The 20,322-nt window shown below is 40.5% G+C and overlaps 1 protein-coding gene and 1 non-coding gene across 5 annotated transcripts in view; one reads left to right on the top strand and one right to left on the bottom strand.

The window, feature by feature from the left end:
* RNF212B (ring finger protein 212B) overlaps positions 1 to 20,322 on the top strand; it is a 45,263-nt gene that overhangs the window by 2,267 nt on the left and 22,674 nt on the right. For all 4 annotated transcript variants that reach the window (XR_008659958.2, XM_063609430.1, XM_055291825.2 and 1 more), the window contains exons 2-6: positions 144 to 244; positions 3,019 to 3,071; positions 4,063 to 4,137; positions 18,544 to 18,659; positions 19,871 to 19,931. Coding sequence is in view for 3 of the 4 variants with exons in the window: in XM_063609430.1 (XP_063465500.1) it covers positions 145 to 244; positions 3,019 to 3,071; positions 4,063 to 4,137; positions 18,544 to 18,659; positions 19,871 to 19,931 (405 nt within the window). In the remaining variant the exon portion in view is untranslated. The remainder of the gene's footprint in view (positions 1 to 143; positions 245 to 3,018; positions 3,072 to 4,062; positions 4,138 to 18,543; positions 18,660 to 19,870; positions 19,932 to 20,322) is intronic.
* LOC129490861 (U6 spliceosomal RNA) lies at positions 19,450 to 19,556 on the bottom strand. Its single transcript, XR_008660344.1, has one exon. It is a non-coding gene; the product is annotated as a U6 spliceosomal RNA (small nuclear RNA).

The raw sequence follows: 20,322 nt of genomic DNA, 5'->3' as shown, positions 1-20,322 counted from the left end.
CAACCAATTGGAATACCCACAATGATATGCCATATCCCAAAAAGCTATCAGAAGCTAAGCAAGCATGGTTACATAGATTTTGGAACAGCTATGATTATGTTATGCCCTAGGTTATTCTTACTCTTTCTCTTTATCTGCTTCAGAATGGATTGGTTTCACTGCAACCAGTGCTTCCGAAAAGATGGGGCCCATTTCTTTGTCACTAGCTGCGGCCATATTTTCTGCAAAAAGTGTATGACTCTGGGTGAGTGACTCAACTGTTTTCAGATTCAGGGAAAAATGTTTTCATGTAAGGATGTAAGGAGTAGCCATTTCTATGTGTGACTTTGGATAAAAATTACTTATTAGGTCAATGGTGATACAGATACTGTAGGAAACTGTCAATTTTAGAAATTGAAGGAATCCATTAATAAAGAATGGTGCTAAATTATTTAGCAAATGATTTAGCAAATCTATTACTTGAGGACCAGAATGTACTCATTAGTGTTTTGAAGTCTGGCAGGGAAAGCCACAAGGCATCAGACTCTTCAGGGAAAAGAGATAGAATAAATATAATGGATGGGAATAGAGGAAAGTTTGGCTGATAGAAGAACCATTTCTAAAGGGGAAGTGGTCTAGTCTGTGACATCAATTTGATTAGAAATGATGATGATGATACCTTTGCAGCTTAAAAAGCAGTTTCATATCAACCAATTTTATGTAAGCCTCACCACAAGCCCAGGTGGTAATTATTAGTAGAACCATTTTACAAATGAAGAGACTGGCTCAGAGAGGATACGTGATTTGACCAAGTTCTTATTGCTATTAAGTCTTAGAAAGGATACTGAAATTTAAGTTAGTTTTTTTTTTTTTTAAATGCTGCAATACTTACAAGGTGTGTAAATCCCTAGAAGAGGGACTTGGGGTAGGGTGTTTTGATCACGGAAGCATCAGTAGGGTTTTGAATGATAAAATGGAATTTGCCAAGTGGCTAAGGCAGGGAAGATTTATTCCAGTTTAAGAGAACAGCATGTACAAAGACATATTACATCATAAAACCATAGTGCAGGGGACTACGCATAGTTGAGATTGTTAAACAGTAAGGTAAGAAGTGGTGAGAGATGAGGCTAGTGAAGTAGGCAGTGTTGGATGATAGAAGGCTCTATACACTCGGCTAAAGAGCCTGAACTTCATCCTGCGGGTGATGGAGACCTGTGGAAGTTTTTGTTTTGTTTTGTTTTCGACACAGTCTCACTTCATCACCCAGGCTGGAATGCAGTGGCACAATCTTGGCTCACTGCAACCTCTGCTTCCCAGGTTCAAGTGATTCTCATGTCTCAGCCACTTGAGTAGCTGGGATTATAGGCATGCACCACCATGCCTGGCTAACTTTTGTATTTTTAGTAGAGATGGGGTTTCACCATGTTGGCCAGGCTGCTTTTGAACTCCCGGCCTCAAGTGATCCGCCTGCCTCAGCCTCCCAAAGTGCTGGGATTACAGGTGTAAGCCATTTTTTTGTTTTGTTTTGTTTTAAGAGAAGAATGTTATGTACTTTCTAGCTCACTCTGGCAACGATATGGACTGGGAAAAAGAAAAACCTGGCCGGGCGCGGTGGCTCACGCCTGTAATCCCAGCACTTTGGGAGACCGAGGCGGGTGGATCACAAGGTCAGGAGATTGAGACCATCCTGGCTAACACAGAATCCCCGTCTCTACTAAAACTACAAAAAATTAGTCGGGCGTGGTGGCAGGCGCCTGTGGTCCCAGCTACTCAGGAGGCTGAGGCAGGAGAATGGTGTGAACCCCGGAGGCAGAGCTTGCAATGAGCCAAGATCGTGCCACTGCACTCCAGCCTGGGCGACAGAGCAAGACTCCATCTCAAAAAAAAAAGAAAAGAAAAAGAAAAAGAAAAAGAAAAACCTTTAGTCCTCAGAGAAAGAACAGTCAAGTAGCCTCAGGGGAAGCTTTTTTCTCTGTACAAATCTCATGACCTTTTAAAGTTGTCGCTAATGTAAAAAGCTGTTTACTATGGTAACAGCAGCTCACTTTGGAGTGGTTTGTCTCCGTGAAGCATATGCCATGTGATGTTTTCTCCTGACATGGCATTTGTCTTAATCAATGACCACTCCCACTACTAAAATTTCACTTTACAGGGAAAGATTAGGAATCTTAATTTTTGCTTCTTTCAGATTGGGTTAATTGGGGAATGAGAGTAACAGAGCTTCAAAGCAAGATTAACAAATATTAGCAAAGTGATGACAAGGTAGGCATAACTGGGGAGTTTCTTACAGTACCCAATGTGTGCCTGCTGTCAGGTCAATAGAATAAAAAAGAGTAACTTAAAGTTAAGATCTTTGGTATCTTGTACTCTTCCTTACTCTTGTAAATGTACTCCAGTACTTCTGCTGGGAGTTTAGAATTGTCCCTTCTGTCCCACAGAAGAAAATTGGGAATTTATAAAAAGATGGGGCAGGAGGTGCTGGGGTGGTGGCTCATGCTTATAAACTCACCACTTTGCGGGGGCCAAGGTGGGAGGATCACTTGAGCCCAGGAGTTCAAGACCAGCTTGAGCAACATAGGGAGACTCCATCTCTAAAGATAATAACGAAATTAAAATGAGCTGAGGTGGTGGTGTGTGCCTGTGGTCCCAGCTAGTCGGAAGGCTGAAGCAGGAGGATCACTTGAGCCCGGGAGGTTGAGGCTGCAGTGAGCCATAATTGTGCCACTGCATTCCAGCCTGGGTGACAGAGCGAGACCCTGTCTCAAAGAAAAAGTAAAATAAAATTTAAAAAGATAGGGAGATGCGTAGACATACGGTGTGAAAGCCCTGCTTATACCTCAACATACTAGTTTGGAAACACTTGTTTAGAGAACAGAGCTTAAGTTGATGTCTTTTTATAACACAATGATATTCTAAATTCAGTAAGAACCCTTTTTTCTTCTCTTGCTAGCATACTAGATTGTTGCCATGTACTTTAAGTCTTTAAATCTTACCTCATGCTCATGAGAGGCAAATCTTTTTTTTCCATTTTCCTCCCAGAAAAATGTGCTGTTTGTGGAACTGCCTGCAAGCATCTGGCTCTTTCTGATAATGTAAGTTTTTCTCCCCCTGTCACAAACTGTCTCATCCCATTCCTGGCCTGTAGGAAGTATATACAAAGTACAGATGATGAATTGTTTCAAAAAGAAAGAAAAGAAGACTGGGTGTGGTGGCCCACGCCTGTAATCCCAGCACTTTGGGAGGTCAAGGCGGGTGGATCGCCTGAGCTCAGGAATTTGAGACCACCCTGGCAACATAGTGAAACCCTGTCTCTACTAAAATACAAAAAATCAGCCAGGTGTGGTGGCGCGGGCCTGTAGTCCCAGCAACTTGGGAGGCTGAGGCACGAGAATTACTTGAGCCCGGGAGGCGGAAGTTGCAGTGAGCTGAGCTCGCACCACTGCACTCCAGCTTGGGCTCAGAGTAAGACTCTGTCTCAAAAAAAAAAAAAAAAAAAAGCAAGCAAAGAAACAAACTTGCAGATAGCAGTTTGTAAAAAGAGTATAAATAACAGGCCAGCTGAGGAGGCTCACACCTGTAATGCCAGCACTTTGGGAGGCTGAGGTGGGTGGATCACCCGAGGTCAGGAGTTCGAGACCAGCCTGGCCAACAGGATGAAACCCCCGTCTCTACTAAAAATACAAAAATTAGCTGGGTGTGTTGGTGGGCACCTGTAATCTCAGCTACTCAGGAGGCTGAGGCAGAAGAATCACTTGAACCCAAAAGGCGAGGGTTGCAATGAGCCTAGATCACACCACTGTACTCCAGCCTGGGTGACAACAGCAAAACTCTGTCTCGAAGAAAAAAAAAAAAAGAGTATAAACAACAGATGGAAGCATTATTTGTGACCACTGTTACAGAAGCACAAGGTAAGGAGAATTGGACATATAATGTACATCTAGAAGAGTGGTGATCTCCCATTTACACACAGTGAAGATAATGCCAGGTACATTAGAAAAGGTGGTACATCCTTTGTCATATTAGTCAGTATTTTATTTTATTCAATTGTGGATATTCTCACAGTGTGTATTGCTCTCTTCATAGCTGAAGCCTCAGGAGAAGATGTTTTTCAAAAGTCCTGTGGAGACAGCTTTGCAGTATTTTAGTCACATCTCTCAGGTATGAGAAACAAAAGCGAAGAAAATCTGACTCTCCAGGCAAATTCTAATTGCATCTTATTCCTTTATCAAAGGTTTTCTTTGAACTGCATTTGTACACAATGGAGGGAAATTGACTGCTTTCTTTGCTTTCTTCCTTGATGATACAAATTTCAATCAGTTAACTTTTTATTGACCCAGAATCTGTGATAGGATGTAAAAGTCACTATGTAGCTAACATCTTGCCTTGTATTTCCTAGTTGTATTAATTAATTTCTATGACTAAAGATTGTTCTAGGGAGCTTTATCATTTTTCTCAGCAGATAGATGCATCTTCTAAAAATTGCTTTGAGTATATAGGCCTGGCCCTGCAAACAATGGGTTTGATGGTTTAACTCGCAACCAGTAGTTTATAGCACTAAGTTTACGAGAGTATTTCTTGTTTCCCATTCTCACTTTTCAATAACTTTTTTAGTAATACTTACCTCTTCATTTAGTGTTCATAACTGGTTGCTTGAATTTTAGGAAATATATTTTCTTGATGTGTCATATGTTGGCATACAATTGACTTGGTCAGGAGCAACAGGAATGTAGAAGAAGGTAGAGAGAAGGCAGGACAACCATTTGAGAGAGTTCCCAAGTTGTAAAAACTTTGGTTTTTTTCTTTCTACTCCCCAGTTCTCTTATATTATTCTGTAGCCTCATGGAATTCCTGTCTTGGCATATTTCTTGAGATTTTTATCACTGTTCCCTCTTACTTCTTATTCTTTTGAAAGTACCCCTTTTCTAAACCTCAAGATGATCCTTAGTCATTTTCTGGTTAAAGATTTAATTTTTCTTCAGTGTCCTGCCTCTCAATCCTCACTCTAGAGATAGAGTAAGGGGAATTAAGGCTTGCTGCTTGCTGTCTTTAGCTGCTTGGTTGAGCCATCATATTTGACATACACTATATTTAATATTGTAAGTATATTAAAATGCAGCTGAGACTCAAGGAGAAATGTAAACAAGGTCATAGGAACAAGAGAAAGAGCAGACCCTTTGGTTAATAAATAAACCTAGGCGTAGTTAATGATCAGTAGAGAAATCATATGTAGTCTGAATCCTAACCTGCCTGATCATGGGACCAATTACACATGGTCAAGTAATCAAGATAAAAGAAATGGAAAGGGTCAGTTAATCATCACTTTAGTGAAGGGCCAATTTGGTGAAGTCAGCAAAGTCTGAAAATGTGTTTTCCTAATTTGTGAAGCTGAGTAACTGATCCAATACCTAGATTGTTTCATTCAGGCTTCTGCTGAAAGCATTCTTCTTCAGTCAGTCCTTTAGTGACTCTCATATTTCAAATAGTAGCCCCAACATTTTCTACTCCTTACCATGCTTTTTTTTCATTGTAGCTCTTTTCTCTAACATTATGTTATATATTTGTTGTCTGAATCCTGCACTGGAATATAAGCTCCATGAAAACAGATTTGGTTGGTTTTGTTTATTGTTCTCTTTTAATAGTCCTTAATAAGTAGTGGACACTCAAAATGTTGTCATTGAATGAATGAATGGAATGTTGTTCTAAATATCTATTTATGTTTTTACGTTCTCCAATCTCTACAATGACTTAAGGCCATTTTTCTGCTGTACTTTGTGCTAATAGTTGATCAAGCTGACTGTTTTGAATTCTTTACTCACCTCAAGATCATCTTTCTGAGGGATTGGAGGACCTCATGTAGATCTGTAAGTCTGTAAGTTTTCTTTTCTTTTCTTTTTTTTTTTTTTTTGAGATGGAGTCTTGCTTTTGTCTGTCGCCCAGGCTGGAGTGCAGTGGCGAGATCTCAGCTTACTGCAACCTCCACCTCCAGGGTTCAAGCGATTCTCCTGGGGGCAGGGCAATTTCAGTCTTACTCATCTTATATGTTAGCTCCTAACATAGTACCAGGAACATAGAAGGATTCAATAAATAATTTTTGAAAGAATTAATGAAATAATATTCCCTATTGAAGTTTTCCTTTAATGTATATGAAATATAGTAAAGTGATAATACTGGGAAAACTGTTGGTGTAGAAATCTAATGACCAACTCGGCCTGCTAACTTATAGCTTTATTTCTTTGAACCAGTCATACTTCCTCACATGTAATATGAAATAATAATACTTATCCTACTTTTTGTAAAGATCCAATGAGACAATGTTTATGGAAATATTCTAAAAACTGTAAAGTACTTTAAAAAAAAAAACAGAGACAGTCTTGCTATATTGCCCAGGATGTTCTCAAACTCCTGGCCTCAAGCAGTCCTCCCACTTTGCCCTCCCAAAGTGCCAGGATTACAGGTGTGAGCCACCATGCCCAACCTGAAAACTGTACTTTATTAGTTTAAAGAATAATGTGGGCCGGGCGCGGTGGCTCAAGCCTGTAATCCCAGCACTTTGGGAGGCCGAGGCGGGCGGATCACGAGGTCAGGAGATCGAGACCATCCTGGCTAACACGGTGAAACCCCATCTCTACTAAAAATACAAAAAATTAGCCGGGCGTGTTGGCAGGCGCCTGTAGTCCCAGCTACTCAGGAGGCTGAGGCAGGAGAATGGCGTGAACCCGGGAGGCAGAGCTTGCAGTGAGCCGAGATTGCGCCACTGCACTCCAGCCTGGGGGACAGAGCAAGACTCCGTCTCAAAAAAAAAAAAAAACAAAACAAAACAAAAAAAAAAAAAAAAAAGAATAATGTGGAAAAGTCATGAAAGGTTATGAGTGATCACAAACCCACTTAAAAATAGTTGAAGATCATATAAGTAGAAAGAAGTTTGTATTTTAAAATATTGTTGGCCGGGTGCAGTGGCTCACGCCTGTAATCCCAGCACTTTGGGAGGCCAAAGTGGGCAGATCACCTGAGGTCGGGGGTTCGAGACCAGCCTGACCAACAGGGAGAAACCCTGTCTCTACTAAAAATAAAAAATTAGCCAGATGTGGTGGCACGTGCCTTTAATCCCAGCTACTCGGGAGGCTGAGGCAGGAGAATCACTTGAACCTGGGAGGTGGAGATTGCGGTGAGCCGAGATCACACCATTGTACTCCAGCCTGGGCAACAAGAGCAAAACTCCGTCTAAAAAAAAAAAAAAAAAAAAAAATTTGTTTTCAAGGGGAAGTATAAACACCCCATCTACTTTTTTTTTAGGTCCACTAGTTTTCATGCAAGCACCTTCTTTTTTAATAACAGCTTTATTGAGATGTAATTTACATACCATAAAATTTACCCTTTTAAAGTATGCAATTCAGTGGTTTTTAATACATCCACAGAATTGTGCAAACACTACTGCTTAATTTTCAAACATTTTAATCACCCCAGAAAGAAGCTCTGTACTTACTGGCAGGCACTTCCCAAACCCTTCCCACCCTCCCCATCCCCAGGCGATCACTAATTTACTTTCTGTTCCTATGGTTTTGCCTGTTCAGGACATTTCATAAATATGGAATCGTATAATGTATGGTCTTTTGTGACTTGCTGCATTCACTAAGTATGATGCTTTCAAGTTTTATCTATGTTGTAGCATCTGTATTAGGACTTTATTAGTATTTCATTCCATTTTATGGCCAAATAACAATCTATTATATAAATGGATATACATTTTACTTATCCATTCATTAGTCGACAGACATTTGGGTTGTTCCTACTTTGGGGCTATTATGAGTAATATTGCTATGGAACATTTATGTACAAGTTTTTACATGGACATATATTTTTATTTCTCTTGGGTATATACCTAGGAGTGGAATTTCTAGGTCAAATGGTAACTCTATATTTAACTTTTTTAGGAACTGCCAGACTGTTTTCCCAAGTGGCTGTACCATTTTACATCCTTAGCAGCTGTTTTAGTCTGTCGGGGCTGCTGTAATAAAATACCTTAGACTGGGCAATTTATAAATAACGGAAATTTAATTCTCACAGTTCTGGAGGCTGGGAAGTTCAACATCAAGGTGCCAACAGATTCAGTGTCTGGTGAGGGCTTACTCTTTGCTTCCAAGATAGTGCCTTCTTGCTGCATCCTCACATGGCAAAAGTGGCAAACAGGCTCCTTCAAGCCTCTTTTTATTTATTTTTTTGAGACAGGGTCTCACTTTGTCACAAAGGCTGGAGTGCAGTGGTGTGGTCGTGGCCAGTGGTGCAATCATGGCTCCCTGCAGCCTCGCCCTCTTGAGCTCAGGCGATCCTCTCACCTCACCCTCCCAGGTAGCTGGGACTACAAGCACATGTCACCACACCTGGCTAGTTTTTGTATTTTTTTTTTTTTAATAGATACAGGGTTTTACCATGTTGCCCAGGCTGGTCTCGAACCCCTGGGCTCACGCAATCTGCCCGCCTCAGCCTCCCAAAGTACTGCAATTACAGGCATGAGCCACTGCACCCAACCCCAAGCCTCTTTTTTTTTTGAGACAGAGTCTCACTCTGTCACCCAGGCTGGAGTGCAGTGGCACTATCTTGGCTCACTGCAACCTCTGCCTCCTGGGTTCAAGCAATTATCCTGCCTCCACCTCCTGAATAGCTGGGATTACAGGCGTGTGCCACCACACCTGGCTAATTTTTGTATTTTTAAACAGAGATGGGGTTTCACCGTGTTGAAAGGCTAGTCTCGAATTCCTGACCTCGTGATCCGCCCACCTCAGCCTCCCAGAGTGTTGAGATTATGGGCATGAGCCACCGTGCCCGGCCCCCAAGCCTCTTTTTATAAGGACACTAATCCCATTCACAAGAGCAAAGCCTTCATGACATAATCACCTCCTAAAGCCTCCATCTCTTAATACTATTGCATTGGGAGTTGAGTGTCAACAAATGAATTTTTGTGGGACACAAATATTCAGACCACAGCAGGCCAGTAAATATTTTAAGCTTTGCAGGCCATACAATTTTCGATGCAACTACTCAACTCTGCTGTTGTAGCATGGAAGCGGCCATAGACAGCATGTAAGCAAATGTGTATAATTACGTTCCAATAAAACTTATTTACAAAAACAGACAGCTGGTTATGGTCAGTTGTTTGCTGACCCTTGGTCTATTTTATGGTTTTTAAAAGATTTTTGAAGTCACATGTTTTTACTAATATATACATACATAATTGCTACATATACTGTTGGAATAAAATCAGGTCAAGATTTGATCTCATCAATAGACCAGAGCTTCTGCATCCCTCAATTGAATTAAGAATTTTAACAACTGAGGTACTCAGTGGGCCAGGCGCAGTGGTTCACACCATTTTAGAGGCCAAAGTGGGAGGATTGCTTGAGGCCAGGGGTTTGAGACTAGCTTGGGCAACATAGTGAAACCCCATCTCTACAAAAAATTTAAAAATTAGCTGGGCATGGTAGCACGCACCTGTAGTCCCAGCTACTCAGGAGGCTGAGGTGGGAGAATCTCTTGATCCCAAGAGGTTGAGGCTGCAATGAGCCATGATTGTACCACCGTACTCCAGCTCGGGTAAAAATAGAAAAATTAAAAAGAGATACTCAATGGTGCTTTTGAAGAAAAGTTGTATTTGGTTTGATATTATTTTACCTAAAAAGGAAAAGCTGTCAGTATTTAGGACTTCTGAAACAGTGTAGTTGAATTCTTCATCACTACTGAGCAGCGGGTTGAGGAACCTTAGGCCAGTGTGAGGTAGTATTCCTTTGATCATACAAACTGTGCAACCCAAAACATAACCCTCTGCCTGGTGGGCTGCTGTGGCTCTCATTCAGAGTGGGTACGTCAGACATCTTACTAACAATCCTCCAATTGCTTTTGCTAAGAAAGCATTTTTAGGGTTCTTTTTTGCTCAAATCTGTTCCCTCTGAACCATCACGAGAATCTATTTCAATTACAAATCTGAACAAGTAACTGCGTTTTCAAAATCCATTGGTAGCTTCTATCACCTAAGTTTCAGACTGCTCAGAGTGATACATAGTTACCTTAATGTTCTGGTTCCTCCTAACCTCTCCAATTTCAATCACAACTACCATCTCCCCTCTCATGTACAAACACAAGTTATTAAGTAAGGTTATTTATTACCTAATCTGTTAGGCAGATTTAGTTCTTTGCAGTTCTTTTACAGACCATATACTTTCATACCTTTATACCTGAAATGCCTGACTTCTACACTTTAAAAACTAAGTTAGGCTGGCCGTGGTGGCTCACGCCTGTAATCCCAGCATTTTGGAGGCTGAGGGGGTGGATCACCTGAGGTCAGGGTTTCAAGATCAGCCTGGCCAGTATGGTAAAACCCTGTCTCTACTAAAAATACAAAAAATTAGCCAGGTGTCATGGTGGCACGTGCCTGTAATCCCAGATGCTTGGGAGGCTGAGGCATGAGAATCGCTTGAACCTGGGAGGCAGAGGTTGCAGTGAGCCTAGATTGCGCCACGGCACTCCAGCCTGGGCGACAGAGCGAGACTCTGTCTCAAAAAAAAAAAAAAAAGACTGAATTAATAGTTACCTCTTAATCATTATCTCTATATCTTTTACATACTTGTGTTCTGCATATAACCTAGTGTTTTACTTATTAGTTCATGTGTCAGAATGTCTCCTCTACTAGACTGTGATAAGCTACTGTGAACCCAGAAAATCTGAGACAAGTCTCAGTTAATTTAGAAAGTTTATTTTGCCAAGATTGAGGACATGCGCCTCAGAAGGTTCAGACGACATGTGCCCAAGGTGGTCAGAGCACAGTTTGGTTTTATACATTTTAGGGAGACATGAGACATCAATCAACATATGTAAGATGAACATTGGTTCGATCTGGAAAGGTGGGACAGCTCAAAGTGGGAAGGAGCTTCTAGGACCAATGGTTGCCTTCTTTTGAGTTTCTGATTAGCCTCTCCAAAGGAGGCAATCAGATATGCATGTATCTCAGTGAGCAGAGGGGTGACTTTGAATAGAATGGGAGGCAGGTTTGCCCTGAGCATTTCCCAGCTTGGCTTTTCCCTTTAGCTTAGTGATTTGGGGGGTCCAACATATTTTCCTTTGACACTACTAAAAGACAAGAACCCATACTATTCATCTTAGCATTTCCAGTTCTTATGCCTGGCGTAAAGTGTTCAGTAAAGGTTTGCTAAATGAAAGGATGAATAATATTTGCACTATGTATTTTCTGCCCCTGTGTGAGATGTTTTCTGATACCAACCAGTTCTCTGACACCAACTAGGTATGCAACAATTCAATTCAATTCAATTCTAACACTAATTCCTAGAGTTTTAGTGTCATACTTCATGTGTTTAGGGCTCAGCCTCACAAGACTTCCCCGACTCTGGACACCAGCCACAAATGGGGTACCCAGGCTAAAATACTTCAGACTGGCCAATCACAAACTTGAGGATTCCCATGAACTTCCTCCTGCTCCCCCAAGCTTCAATAATTTGCTAGAATGACTCACAGAACTCAGAAAAGTACTTTATTTATTATTACCAGTTTATTATAAAAGATACAACATGGGGGCCAGGTGCAGTGGCTCACGCCTGTAATCCCAGCACTTTGGGAGGCTGAGGCGGGCAGATCACCTGAGGTCAGGAGTTCGAGACCAGCCTGGCCAACATGGTGAAACCCTGCCTCTACTAAAAATACAAGAAGTAGATGGGTGCGGTGGCGGGCACCTGTAATCCCAGCTACTCTGGAGGCTGAAGCAGGAGAATCACTTGAACCTGGGAGGCAGAGGTTGCAGTGAGCCAAGATTGTGCCACCGCACTCCAGTCTGGCAACAGAGCGAAACTCTGTCTCAAAAAAAAAAAAAAAAGAAAACCATACATCATGGAAATAGCCAAATGGAAAAGATGCAAAGAGTATGTGAGGAGGGGTGCAGAGCTTCCATACCCTCTCCAGATGCACTACCCTCCCAGCACCTCCAAGTGTTCACCAACTTGGTAACTCTCTGAACCCTCTTGTTCAGGAGTTGTTATGAAGGTTCCATTACATAGGCATGATTGATTAAAGAATTGGTCGTTGGTGATTGAACTCAATCTCTAGCCCCTTTTCCCTCTCTGATTGTCGGGGGTGGGAGTGGTGGGAAGAAGGATTGGGACCCCAACCCTCTAAACAGTATTGGGTTCCTCTGGCAACAAGCCCCAATTTTGATGCTATCTAGGACCAACCAAGAGTCACCTCATTAGCACAAACTCAGGTATGGTTGAAAGGGGCTTGTTATGAATAACAAAAGATGCTCCTATCACTCAGGAAATGCCAAGGGTTTTAGTAACTCTGTGAGGAACGAGGGACAAAGACCATATATATATTTCTTACACCACACCCTGTTCAAAAGATCCCCCTCAAAATCAGCCCATTAAAAAAAAAGTTTATTATGATTTTATCACATATAATTTCAAATGTTTAAAAGAGTATAATGATATGTTTAATATAATTAATTTCTGAACCATATCAGGTTCATTGCCCAGCGCATGGCAAATTAGTACACCAAGACACTGGGTTGTAGCAGAGAAAGGGATTTAATCATAAGACAGCTGAACAAGGAGATAGGAAACCTCAAATTTGCCTCCAGGAGGAGTTTGAGGCTAGAGGTTTTTAAAGGGTTGGACAGGTAGTAAGCCAAGGTGTGGGGATCATTGATTGGTTAAGGAATGCAGGTTGAAGTCATGAGAAGGGGGGGATGAAGAAATTGCATTCTCATGCTGGTTCGATTCCTCTGTGGGGGTCTTCAGACTCACTGTTCCACTGGAATTCAGGATCTGAAAACTATCTTAAGCAACTTTTAAGCAAAAGCCTTATGATTCTAATGTCATATTCTATTTATGATAACAGTGAGGATGCAAATGGTCAGCATCTAGTGTGATGTGATTTTCACAGCTAAAAGGAAGTGGGCCAAAGTGCAGCCTGATTAATGCTTAATTATAACTATATTTCTGTCCAGAACCAAGCAATGTAATTCTTGTTAAACCCTATGAGGACGGTTTATTTTCATGCATCCATCACTCTACTTCAACAATTATCAGTAAATGGCTAATTTTCCTCCATCTGTACCTCTTGCCACCCCCACCCAGATGATTTTAAAGCCAAAACCAAATATTACATCATTTCTATCTGTAAATATTTCAGTGTGTATCTCTAAAAGATAGGAACTTTTTTCTTAAATATAACCATATCATGCTAAAATAAAAATTCCGTAATATTATCAAATAATCAGTCCCCATTCACATTTCTCCAGTTATCTCAGTTTTAAAATGTTCCCACATTTTGAATTGAGTTTCAATAAAGGTATATATTTCAGTTGGTTATTATGTCTCTTAAGTTTCTTTTACACTACAAGTTTTCTCTTGTTTCTTTTTAAGTCATTATTGAAGAAAATGGTCTTTTGTCTATAGAGTTGTTCACAGTGTGGATTTTGTTTATTGTACCTATGGAGTCATTTCATATGTTCCTCTGTCCTCTAGTTCCTGTAAATTGATAGGTAAGTTTAGGGTTAAGCACTGTCATTGGTTTGGGGGCGGGGAAAGGTGAGGCAAGACCACTTTATTCCAGTGTTGTATTCCACCAAGAGGTACTTAATGGTCTATGTCTCTTATTTTGTATGAGGGTAGCCAATGATGAACTTTGCAGAGATCCTTAATTCATTAGAAGTTGTAAAATTCCAAATCTGTCATCTTTTCTCATTTTTTAAGTTGGAGTACTTCTAAAGAGAAATGTCCTTTTATCAAGCAAATGATTATCCAGATATATAGTTCAAAAATACTAAGACTTGCTTGTAGATATTATGGAATGAGGGAGTTTCACAAAAGATTGATAAGGCAAACTAATAGGTTTTGAATGTCAAAGAGAGATCATGAATTTACCAATATCTTTAAAGTGAATTTCTAAAACTTAGTGACTTATTTACAGATGTTCAAAAATTAAATTGCATGCAAAAATAAATCTTCAACTAAATACAAATGCTGACATTTAAAAATAAGAACTAAGGCTAGGCACAGTGGCTCATGCCTGTAATCCCAACACTTTGGGAGGCCGAAGTGGGAGAACTGCTAGAACCCAGGAGTTTGAGATCAGCCTGGGCAACATAGTGAGACCCTTTCTCTTAAGAAAAAAAAAAAATTAAAAAATTAGAGGGGTATGGTGGCATGCACCTGTTGTCCCAGCTACTCAGGAGGCTGAAGTGGGAGGATCACTTGAGTCCAGGAGGTTGAGCCTGCAGTGAACTGTGAACAAACCCCTGCCCTCCAGCCTAGGTGACAGAGCAAAACTCTATCTCAAAAAAAAAAAAAAAAAAAAAGAACTAAAACTGGGCATTGTGGCTCACTCCTATAATCCCAGCACTTGGAGGATGACATGAGACCAGAAATTTGAGACCAGCTTGGGCAACATAGCAGGACCCTATCTCTATCAAAATAAAAATAAATAAAAATAAGAACTGGGAAGGTCATTCTTTAGTACAAAAATGATAATCAAACTAATATTCACTTCCAAAGCATATATTACTTTTTTGTATGTGTGTGCTTTTGGTAGAGAGATAGCATTTTGCCACGTTGCCCAGGCTGTTCTCAAACTCCTGAGTTCAAGCTGTCTGCCCACCTTGGCTTCCCAAAGTGCCAAGATTACAGGCATGAGCCACTGCACCTGGCCTACTTTTATAAACAAACAAGAATGTTTTGTTTATAATAACCCACATTGGACCAAAACGTCTTGTCTTATCATAGTAAACCTACTAAGCTCCCCCTTTGCTTACATTACTGTGCCTCTGTCAGTATTTTTCAGTTATTTCTCCTCTGCTCTTTCCAACCTTTTGTTGGATCTAATTCAGAACTGAAGTTTTAATATGCTCTCTCAAGCATATAAAATAAAAATTATGTTTCATATATAAAATAAATTTTATACAAGGCTGTTGGTTTGGATTGAGTTTCTGTACTAGGTCCAACAGACCAAACCAAAATGGAATTACTCATGCGACAGTTCATCTGATCTTCCAAGAAATCAGGAGAGAGAGAGGTAATAGCTAAATCTCCAAACAGGCCAATTTTAGCTGGCATAATAAAGAAGTCCCCTCTGCTTTAACCTTTACAAGGAAAGTAACTTTGAACCAACCCATGCACTTTTTGTTCTCTGTTTCTGCTTTCTTCAGCCCTTTTCTGCCTAAAAAGCCAACTTGCCTTCCAGTTAATCAGAACACTCATTCTGTTTTTTAGAATAATGTGTTCCCCAAGTCTAGAATTGCAAATCAAAGCCAGTTAAGATCTTTAAACTAAATTTGTTGTAATTTTGTATTTTGACATGTTATCAATAGTAAAATTGTAGGAATCCAGAGCATGAAGACCATGATATCCTTACCTGGTCCTAGTATGGAGATAAAGGAAAGGAATCAGGGTATAGAAGCAGATAGTTTCATACCAATAAAATGTTGGTATCAATGTTCCAATAAAACAAACAATATTTAACACTTGTATTATCCAGACAACGTTAAGTGTTATCATCAATAGAACTACTTTTATTATTATCAGCTCTGTGTTACTGTATTAACAAAATAATCACACCTTTAAGAAAAAGTAAGTTATTGGGAGGCCAAGGCAGGAGGATTGTTTGAGACCAGGAGTTCAAGACCAGCCTGGGCAATATAGCAAGATATCATTTCTAAAAAATTTTTTTTTAATTTTTAAAAAAGCGAGTGAGCAAGCAAAAGTTAATCTTCTTTGGAAAAAGGAAAGAGATCAACCTCTTCATGAGGCTGAGGGATTTGAAAGATTGCTAACTATTGGTAATTTTTTAAAGTACTATACTGAGGTACATTACTGAGTTAGATTTTAGAATCTTCTTCGGTGAATGTGTTTGATATAGGCTAAACATTTGTACCCTGGCATCAGGCAAAATCACTTCTTCTTTAATACTCCTTGTTGGTTGTTTTCTGGACTGGTCTTTCTTCTTCTTGGAATGATCAGTTTTTTGGGACAAGTAGACAAAGTAGGTCTTTTTAGGCCTGGCAAAAGACCCTCCCATAGTCCAGTCTGGCTCCCTGGAGTTCCACAGTGGGGTCTGTTTGTGCACTTATGACCCTTGTTAATGTCAAAGGGAGGGCTAACTAATCTAGGGTAGGATTTGGCTTTTCTTGATGCTAGCCTGATTTTGACTTAATTTTACTTCTGACTAATCCCAAGGGTAGGATGAGGATATTTGGAATACTAACATTGTGATTTGGCTGTCTATTATATAGCTTTATCTCTGTTGCTCCTCACCCCTACCCCCTGCCATTTTAGGTAATTCCCAGGATTCAGAGTGACTTTTATTCTGCTTCTCCACTGTTCAATTTTTTTATTTTTATTTTTTTTTGAGATGGAGTCTCACTCTGTTGTTCAGGCTGGAGTGCAGTGGTGCAATCTTGGCTCACCGCAACCTCCATCTTCTGGGTTCAAGTGATTCTCCTGCCTCAGCCTCTCCATTAGCTGGAATTACAGGTGCACGCCACCATGCCTGGCTAATTTTTGCATTTTTAATAGCGACGGGGTTTCGCCATATTGGCCAGGCTGGTCTCGAACTCCTGACCTCAAGTGATCTGCCCACCTTGGTCTCCCAAAGTGCTGGGATTACAGGCATGAGCCACCATGCCTGGCCTCCACTATTCAAATTTTCTAAACTAATTTTTTTAAGTTGGGCTCTTGCTCTGTTGCCCAGACTGCAGTGCAGGAGCACGATCACGGGTCCCTGCAGCCTCAAACTCCTGGGTTCAAGCAATCCACCCACTTCAGCCTCTCACGTAGTTGAGATTACAGGAATATACCAGCACGCCTGGCTAAATTTTTTAAATTATTTTTTGGCTGGGCACGGTGGCTCACACCTGTAATCCCAGCACTTTGGGAGGCCAAGGCGGGTGGATCACGAGATCAGGAGTTCGAGACCAGTCTGACCAACATGGTGAAACCCCGTCTCTATTAAAAATACAAATATTAGCCAGGCGTGGTGGTGGGCGCCTGTAATCCCAGCTACTCAGGAGGCTGAGGCAGGAGAATTGCTTGAACATGGGTGGTGGAGGTTGCAGTGAGCTGAGATCGTGCCACTGCACTCCAGCCTGGGTGACAGAGCAAGACTCAGTCTCAAAAATAAAATAAAATAAAATAAAATAAATCAATAAAATTATTTTTCGTAGAGACAGGGTCTTGCTATGTTGCTTAGGCTGGTCTCAAATTCCTGGCCTCAAGCAATCTTCCTGCCTCAGCCTTGGCTTCCTGAGTCTCTGAGATTATAGGCATGATCACCATGCCTGACTTAAAATAAACATTTTCTTTTCACAGCTTAAAATAAACCTTTTAGTTTTATTAAAAATGAGGGTTAAAAAAATAGACTAGAGTAAATTCTTATCTATCTAAAACTAGTTTGGTTTACTTTCAAGTAGAAAGGAAACTCTTAAGTATAATTCTTTAGTAAGGTGGCAAGAGCAATTTGAAAATTAAGTGAGAACAAAAAGTTTATGAGAAGAGTACCAAGATCTAGGAAAGGACCCTAGACAAAAGAGGGTTTATAGTCTGAACAGGGAGGAAGCAGATGAGACGTAAATACTGCTGTGTACTCAAAAGCAGAGCCTGACAAAGCTAAAACACTTTCTAAATATTAACTTTTGATCCGATTCAGCAATCCCATGATAGACACATTAGTATAGCAAATGGTAAAGTGAGGCAAAAGAAAAAATTATGTGTGTATGCCCAGAAAAAAAATTCAAGCATAGGTAATCTCCTTCTGTGCCTCTCCACCCTTTCCTATAGCAGCATAAGCAGCCTGCTGGTGACTCTGTGTAGGTGTCTTTAGGGAAAATAAATTGGTCACCAAGGTTGTATAATAGCTATGAATGTGGAAGCTGATCCAAACTAATAGTTGACCAGTTAGAACCAATTCTAAGCTTGAAAAACAGTTTTAAAAAAATCTCTCTTCTTGCACGGGATGAAAAATTATATTTTTAAAGGGTCATTCTACTATGGTAGAATATTCTCATTAAGATAGTAGAAAGGGCCAGGTGCGGTGGCTCACGCCTGTAATCCCAACACTTTGGGAGGCTGAGGTGGGCAGATCACCTGAGGTCAGGAGTTCAAGACTAGCCTGACCAACATGGAGAAACCCTGTCTGTACTAAAAATACAAAATTAGCTGGGCGTGGTAGCACATGCCTGTAAATCCAGCTATTCAGTAGGCTGAGGCAGAGAATAGCTTGAACCCGGGAGGCAGAGGTTACGGTGAGCCGAGATCACACCATTGCACTCTCGCCTGGGCAACAATAGCGAAACTCTGTCTCAAAAAAAAAAAAAAAAAAAAAGACAGTAGAAGGCTAGTGTCCTGGAAATGAGTGCTGAGCTCTCTAGTTCTGGGAAGTTGTGAATTAGGCCAGATGTTCTAAAGAAAATGAGCAGTATAATAAAGTGTGATTTGATGGCTTTCCGTTTGTTGCCAGAAGTGAAGGGAAAGGAGTTATAGGAGAGTATGTCAAAGGCTTGTTTTTCCCTAGTAGGTGTGGAATTTCCAGAAGAAACAAACAGATCTCCTCATCGCCTTTTATAAGCATAGAATTACAAAGTTAGAAACAGCCATGCAGGAGGCACAGCAAGCACTGGTCAGCCAGGACAAGTAAGTAACAAATCAAATCCCAAGACAGCTTTTTTTCCTTCTTTCTAAGAAGTGACAGTCCTTATTGTGTTTGCAAAGCCTGGAAATTGCTCCATATGTATTTGTTTGTTTGAGAAAATCGGGTACAGAATTTTTGATCCCTTGAATCTCCATTTTTTTCTCTTTCTTCCCTCCAGAGGCCCTCCTCACTTTATAGTTTTCCTCTTCTATTTCCCGGTATCAAAAACTTCTTCCCAGGCCAGGTGCACTGGCTCACACCTGTAATCCCAGCACTTTGGGTGACTGAAGCAGAGGATCACTTGAGGCCAGGAGAAGATCAGCCTGGGCAACATAGCGAGACTCTGTTTCTAAAAAAAAAAAAAAAAGTTTTAAAATAAAAAATTAGCCAGACATAGTGGTTCACACCTGTAGTCCCAGCTACTTTGGAGGCTGAGGCCAGAGGATCGTTTGAGCCCAGGAGTCTGAGTTACAGTGAGCTATGATCACACCACTACACTCCAGCCTGGGTGAAAAAGTGAGACACTGTCTCAAAAACAAAAACAAAAAAAACCTCTGCTTCCTTGAGAAATCAGATATAGCTGATTCACACTGATAACACTCATTGTAGCCTCAGTCTCCTGGGCTCAAGAGATCCTCCCACTTCAGCCTCCCAAGTAGCTGGGACTACAAGTGCACACCACCATGCCTGGCTAATTTTTGTATTTTTTTTTTTTTGTAGAGAGGAGTCTCTACATATTGCCTAGGCTGGTCTGGAATCCTTTTTTTACTTCTTTTAAAGTTTTTTTTTTTTTTTTTTATGGAGTGCTTCAAGCATTTACATGTTAACTTTCTTTGGGGGCTATGTTAATCTCCTCTGTATTGTTCCAATTTTAGTGTATGTGCTGCCAAAGCAATCACAAGATGGAGTCCTTGATAAAAATTTTTAGATATCAGCAGGCCAGGGGTGTGTGTGTGTGGAGAGAGGAAAGGGAATTCTCTGCAAATTCTCCTGAAATCATACCAAGTAATTGCTTATTTTGTGCACCTAATTGTTCTCATTATCAAAACCCTGCCATTGTCTCCTTGAATCATCAAATCCCTGATAGAAATAGCTTGTATAGCTGCAAGCATTTCTCAATAAGTATTAACTAGATGTTAATAGTTATAATAATAATAAATCAGATTTTTAATCCCTGATTTGCTGGAGCTGATTGTTTCCATCTTTTGCCTAGAGAATTGTCAGTCTTAAGGAAGGAGAATGGAGAACTAAAGAAATTTCTAGCCATTCTAAAGGTGAATGAAATAGATTTTCCTTATTATTATTTTCTCTCTTACTTTTCTCATCTATCTAGCTGACTGCATCGAATAATGTTTCCTAATCTTTTTCTCATCATGGCACACACAGAAATTGGTATTTGTATAATCAGCACACTATAGTAGATGGATGAGGTCTCAGCAGACCTTGGGGGATGAAAGGATCAATATATAGCACACTTGTAACCCATTCCTGAACATCAGTGAGTCATGACCTACCAGTCGGAAAGCTCTCTTACAGAAGAGACAGCTGTTGCAACTTAAAAATTTATCTTCAAGGAACTCAAAGACACCTCAGGACCCTTCCTCTGCATCACACTCTACTTCCTAGATAGTTTTTCTTCCTAAGAATGTTCTGTGTATTTATATA

Source organism: Symphalangus syndactylus, chromosome 9, assembly GCF_028878055.3.
Source record: "Symphalangus syndactylus isolate Jambi chromosome 9, NHGRI_mSymSyn1-v2.1_pri, whole genome shotgun sequence".
Classification (NCBI taxonomy): domain Eukaryota; kingdom Metazoa; phylum Chordata; class Mammalia; order Primates; family Hylobatidae; genus Symphalangus; species Symphalangus syndactylus.
This window is presented reverse-complemented; position numbering and strand designations above follow the sequence as displayed.